The sequence below is a fragment of the Phyllobates terribilis genome, unplaced genomic scaffold (assembly GCF_046119375.1).
Source record: "Phyllobates terribilis strain yellow unplaced genomic scaffold, ASM4611937v1 Scaffold_1__5_contigs__length_1240528914, whole genome shotgun sequence".
NCBI lineage: Eukaryota > Metazoa > Chordata > Amphibia > Anura > Dendrobatidae > Phyllobates > Phyllobates terribilis.
The window spans coordinates 1,168,220,954-1,168,227,360 of NW_027362761.1; the positions used below are offsets into that span (position 1 = coordinate 1,168,220,954).

The following is a 6,407-nucleotide window of genomic DNA, read 5'->3' on the forward strand; positions in this document are numbered from 1 at the left end:
TTACATGGGTGTTGGTTGTATTTTTGTGAAATTATTGGTTTGGTGGAGTTTAATTCACAATAAAGCCATCGCTGCACTTGGCCTTGAGGAGAAAGGTACATTTTAGGCTTTATTTTGGCGCTGATTTGCTCCGTAGCCCTTACAGCTATTTAAAGCTCGCTGTTTGCTCCGGTGGCTTCTCCCAGCGTCACCTCTCAGCAGGGGATGGATGACCAGTCCGTGTCCCACAAGGACACAACACCAGCGGCCTGTCAGATTACATTTCAGACGTCTCGCTTCCCCTGCACAATCTTACTTATCAGCTGCTCCGCGTGCTCTCTGAAAAATTATAGGAGAACCAGGAGCCATAAAATAAAGACAAGGAGGGAATAAAGGGGCCACACAATACCCATATAATAAGCGGATCACACTGGATCCCCCAATGATCCTATATCTGTGTGTGAACCCCGACAGAGAGTGTTCAATCCCACAGCAGCGCCACCACAGGGGAAATTTGGCATTACACAGTTCTCATAGATGTTTGGTTTGGTCATGTAATACATGGGTCCTCCAGAAAGAAGTCCCTTGTAGGACCTGTCTGCTTTGAACAGTAGATGAGGATCCAGAAATTCAAGTGAAAGTTTCGTCAAGTGACTCGTAATGGCGAGAAATGACTTGTGTGACCTCTGCCCGACGGGATTACCGAGAATGTAAAGAAACCAAGCTCATACTGTGCCAGGAAAATAGTGGGAAACTGCATTCACATGTAACGTTTATGTGAAAACAAGGGTGTAGTAGTCTTACACAACATAGATAATAGATAGATAGATAGATAGATAGATAGATAGATAGATAGATAGATAGATAATAGATAGATAGATAGATAAATAGGTAATAGATAGATAGATAGATAATAGATAGATAGATAAATAGGTAATAGATAGATAGATAGATAATAGATAGATAGATAAATAGGTAATAGATAGATAGATAGATAATAGATAGATAATAGATATATAATAGATAGATAATAGATAGATAGATAATAGATAGATAGATAGATAGATAGATAATAGATAGATAATAGATTGATAATAGATAGATAGATAATAGATAGATAGATAGATAATAGATAGATAGATAGATGATAGATAGATAGATAGGTAGATAATAGATAGATAGATAGATAGAGATAATAGATAGATAGATAATATATAGATAGATAAATAGATAGATAGATAATAGATAGATAGATAAATAGGTAATAGATAGATAGATAGATAGATAATAGATAGATAGATAGAGATAATAGATAGATAATAGATATATAATAGATAGATAATAGATAGATAGATAATAGATAGATAGATAGATAATAGATAGATAGATAATAGATAGAAGATAGATAGATGATAGATAGATAGATAGGTAGATAATAGATAGATAGATAGAGATAATAGATAGATAGATAATAGATAGATAGATAAATAGATAGATAGATAGATAGAGATAATAGATAGATAGATAATAGATAGATAATAGATAGATATATGGATAGATAGATAGATAATAGATAGATAGATAGATAGAGATAATAGATAGATAGATAATAGATAGATAGATAGATAATAGATAGATAGAGATAATAGATAGATAGATAATAGATAGATAATAGATAGAAAGATAATAGATAGATGATAGATAGATAATATATAGATAGATATTAGATAGATAATAGATAGAAGATAGATAGATGATAGATAGATAGATAGATAGATGATATAGATAGATAATATATAGATAGATATTAGATAGATAATAGATAGATATTAGATAGATAATAGATAGATGATAGATAGATAGATAATAGATAGATAGATAATAGATAGATAATAGATAGATAATAGATATATAGATAATATATAAATAGATAGATAGATAATAGATAGATAGATAATAGATAATAGATAGATATATAATAGATAGATAGATAATAGATAGATAAATACTATTGAAAGTTAGATTAAACAGTCCTAAGAGTCCTGGGTTGAAATGTGGCATGAGAATGGACTAATAAAAGTCCTTTTTTCTCTTTTAGACATTTAGAGTGGTGCCTTTTTAATGTTTAGATAGATAAACAGATTAATCATGGGTGCATCTATCTCTCTATCCGTATTTATCTATCTATCCATCCATCCGATAGATAGATAGATAGATAGATACAGTAGATAATATATATGGATAGACAGATAGATACTTATTGGATAGATATTAGATAGATCAATAGATAGATAGATAGCGATCATGGATGCCTCTTATCTATCTATCATCAATCTCTCTATCTATTTATCTTTCTGTCTATCTCTATATGTATCTAAACATCCAAAAAGGCACCACTCTAAATGTATAAAAGAGAAAAAAGGACTTTTATTAGTCCATTCTCATGCCACATTTCAACCCAGGACTCTTAGGACTTTTTAATCTAACTTTCAATAGTATTTATCTATCTATCTATCTATGATCTATCTATCTATTATCTATCTATCTATTATCAATCTATTATCTATCTATCATCTATTTATCTATCTATTATCTATCTATCTATTATCTATCATCTATCTATCTATTATCTATCTATTATCTATCTATCATCTATCTATTATCTATCTATCTACCTATCTATCTATAATCTATCTATTATCTATCTATCTATTATCAATCTATTATCTATCTATCTATTATCTATCTATCTATCTATCATCTATCTATTATCTATCTATTATCTATCTATCTATTATCTATCTATTATCAATCTATTATCTATCTATCTATTATCTATCTATCATCTACCTATCTCTCTATCATTTATCTATCTATCTATCATCTATCTATCTATTATCTATCTATCATCTATCTATTATCTATCTATCTATCCCATATCTATCTATCATCTATCTATCTATTATCTATCTATCTATCTATCATCTATCTATTATCTATCTATTATCTATCTATCTATTATCAATCTATTATCTATCTATTATCTATCTATCTATTATCTATCTATCATCTATCTATTATCTATCTATCTATTATCAATCTATTATCTATCTATCTATTATCTATCTATCATCTACCTATCTCTCTATCATTTATCTATCATCTATCTATCATCTATCTATCTATTATCTATCTATCTATCATCTATCTATCTATTATCTATCTATCTATTATCTATCTATCCCATATCTATCTATCATCTATCTATTATCTATCTATCATCTATCTATCTATTATCAATCTATTATCTATCTATTATCTATCTATCTATCATCTATCTATCTATTATCTATCTATCTATTATCTATCTATTATCAATCTATTATCTATCTATCATCTACCTATCTCTCTATCATTTATCTATCATCTATCTATCTATCTCTCATCTATCTATCTAGAATCTATCTATTATCTATCTATTATCTATGTAATATCTATCTCATATCTATCTACAGTTATATGAAAAAGTTTGGGCACCCCTATTAATCTTAAGCTTAATGTTTTATAAAAATTGGTGTTTTTGCAACAGCTATTTCAGTTTGATATATGTAATAACTGTTGGACACAGTAATGTTTCTGCCTTGAAATGAGGTTTATTGTACTAACAGAAAATGTGCAATCTGCATTCAAACAAAATTTGACAGGTGCATAAGTATGGGCACCCTTATCATTTTCTTGTTTTAAATACTCCTACCTACTTTTTACTGACTTACTAAAGCACTTTTTTGGTTTTGTAACCTCATTGAGCTTTGAACTTCATAGCCAGGTGTATGCAATCATGAGAAAAGCTACTTAAAATGGCCACTTGCAAGTTGTTCTCCTGTTTGAATCTCCTCTGAAGAGTGGCATCATGGGCTCCTCAAAAAACTGTCAAATGATCTGAAAACAAAGATTATTCAACATAGTTGTTCAGGGGAAGGATACAAAAAGCTGTCTCAGAGATTTAACCTGTCAGTTTCCACTGTGAGGAACATAGTAAGGAAATGGAAGAACACAGGGACAGTTCTTGTTAAGGCCAGAAGTGGCAGGCCAAGAAAAACATCAGAAAGGCAGAGAAGAAGAAAGGTGAGATCAGTCAAGGACAATCCTCAGACCACCTCCAGAGAGCTGCAGCATCAACTTGCTGCTGATGGTGTCACTGTGCATCGGTCAACTATACAACGCACTTTGCACAAGGAGAAGCTGTATGGGAGAGTGATGCGAAAGAAGCCGTTTCTGCAAGCACGCCACAAACAGAGTCGGCTGAGGTATGCAAAAGCACATTTGGAGAAGCCAATTTCTTTTTGGAAGAAGGTCCTGTGGACTTATGAAACCAGGATTGAGTTGTTTGGTCATGCAAAAAGGCGTTATGCATGGCGGCAAAAAAACACAGTATTCCAAGAAAAACACTTGCTACCCACAGTAAAATTTGGTGGAGGTTCCATCATGCTTTGGGGCTGTGTGGCCAATGCCGGCACCGGGAATCTTGTTAAAGTTGAGGGACGCATGGATTCCACTCAGTATCAGCAGATTCTTGACAATAATGTTCAAGAATCAGTGACAAAGTTGAAGTTACGCAGGGGATGGATCTTTCAGCAAGACAATGATCCAAAACACTGCTCCAAATCTACTCAGGCATTCATGCAGAGGAACAATTACAATGTTCTGGAATGGCCATCCCAGTCCCCAGACCTGAATATCATTGAACATCTGTGGGATCATTTGAAGAGGGCTGTCTATGCTCGGCGACCATCAAACTTTACTGAACTGGAATTGTTTTGCAAAGAGGAATGGTCAAAAATACCTTCATCCAGGATCCAGGAAATCATTAAAAACTACAGGAAGCGACTAGAGGCTGTTATTTTTGCAAAAGGAGGATCTACTAAATATTAATGTCACTTTTCTGGTGAGGTGCCCATACTTATGCACCTGTCAAATTTTGTTTGAATGCAGATTGCACATTTTCTGTTAGTACAATAAACCTCATTTCAAGGCAGAAACATTACTGTGTCCAACAGTTATTACATATAACAGCTGAAATAGCTGTTGAAAAAACACCAATTTTTATAAAACATTAAGCTTAAGCTTAATAGGGGTGCCCAAACTTTTTCATATAACTGTATGTAATATATATCTCAGTGTTTCCCTGGATAGCCCATAGTTGGGATGATATGCAGTATATATGACCCTATATATGACCCTATAGCGTTCTGTTTTTTCTCCTAGGAGTGATGTGCGGGAACGCTCGGCCCCTTCCCAGGATGGTTCCTTCTCTCTTCTCTGGCAAATGTAAGATGGTAAATCCTGAAGACGGCTCCTGGCTGAGACTCCTCAAAAAGACATCTGGATCTCGAGCTTCGGACACAAAGGCAGAGAACAAAACCTGCCGTTCAGCTTTACAGCCTGTGCAATCTATCTAGCCATAACGGCCCGTGTGTTGGCCTGGGATATTTTCCTGTCACTTCATTGCACGTCCAGATTGATTTTTTTTGCTCTTATGCCAAAGATTTTGCAAAGCTTTGTGTCATTTTATTGTCTCAAGTTATCCGAATTTTTTCATTTTTCTCCGAAGAAGCCGAGATGTCCCTTCAAGCTCCTACACAAAATCTAATATTTATTTCCGTGTGTATAATGGAGTTCTCCTTTAAGGACCATGACACTTGACTGCCAGAGGTTTCCTAAAGACTTTTCTTTATGGACTGTATGTTTTTGTCACATGTTGATAATGTGTAAAGTCCTTACCAGATAAGGACTTGCATGGGACTTCATGGATCATAGTGGAAATAATAATATGACGCTTTTTGCCAATTGAATACACTATAAATTGCTATTATTCTACATGGATCATGTGCGCTGTTTATTCACATACTTGGAAACCCAGCAAATATACATGTTCACCATATAACAGAATTGGTCATTATGTTGGAAATAAAGGTTTAAAAAAAAAAAAAAACATTAGATAAAAAGTCTCTGCTTGTAGCATTGGAGACAGCTGGCCAGACACAATTATGCCGCAGGTCTGGACTGTCAATCATCAGGACTGCACCACCCCCAAAGAACCTGGAAGTTGGTAGAATGGGGAACGGTGCGCTCCTGAAGATAACTACTTAAAAAAAACAACTTTAATTTATTAATTTGCCCAAAAAAAGCCACCAAAAATCAGGAAAAAGTTTTAAAAAAAAAAATACAAAAAAGTATTTTTATTGATCTTGCAAACAAATAAGTGACTCACCATACATTCCTGATCACGGACTACTGATATGCTACCGACATTATTCCATCATTTACCCCAGAAACTGAAACAAACAATTTCATACTAGAACTACAGCATAATTTATGTGCTAAGAACATTTATTAGGCCTTAGGTCCTCTTCAGAGTATTTGAAGCA

At 33.4% G+C, this 6,407-nt stretch overlaps 1 protein-coding gene across 1 annotated transcript in view; it reads left to right on the plus strand.

Moving 5' to 3' along the window:
* Positions 1–5,971, plus strand: part of ATOH8 (atonal bHLH transcription factor 8) — a 42,249-nt gene extending 36,278 nt beyond the window's left edge. The window contains exon 3 of the mRNA XM_073657575.1: positions 5,245–5,971. Coding sequence (XP_073513676.1) covers positions 5,245–5,250 — 6 coding nt within the window. The 3' untranslated portion in view covers positions 5,251–5,971. The remainder of the gene's footprint in view (positions 1–5,244) is intronic.
* The last annotated feature ends 436 nt before the right edge of the window (positions 5,972–6,407 follow it).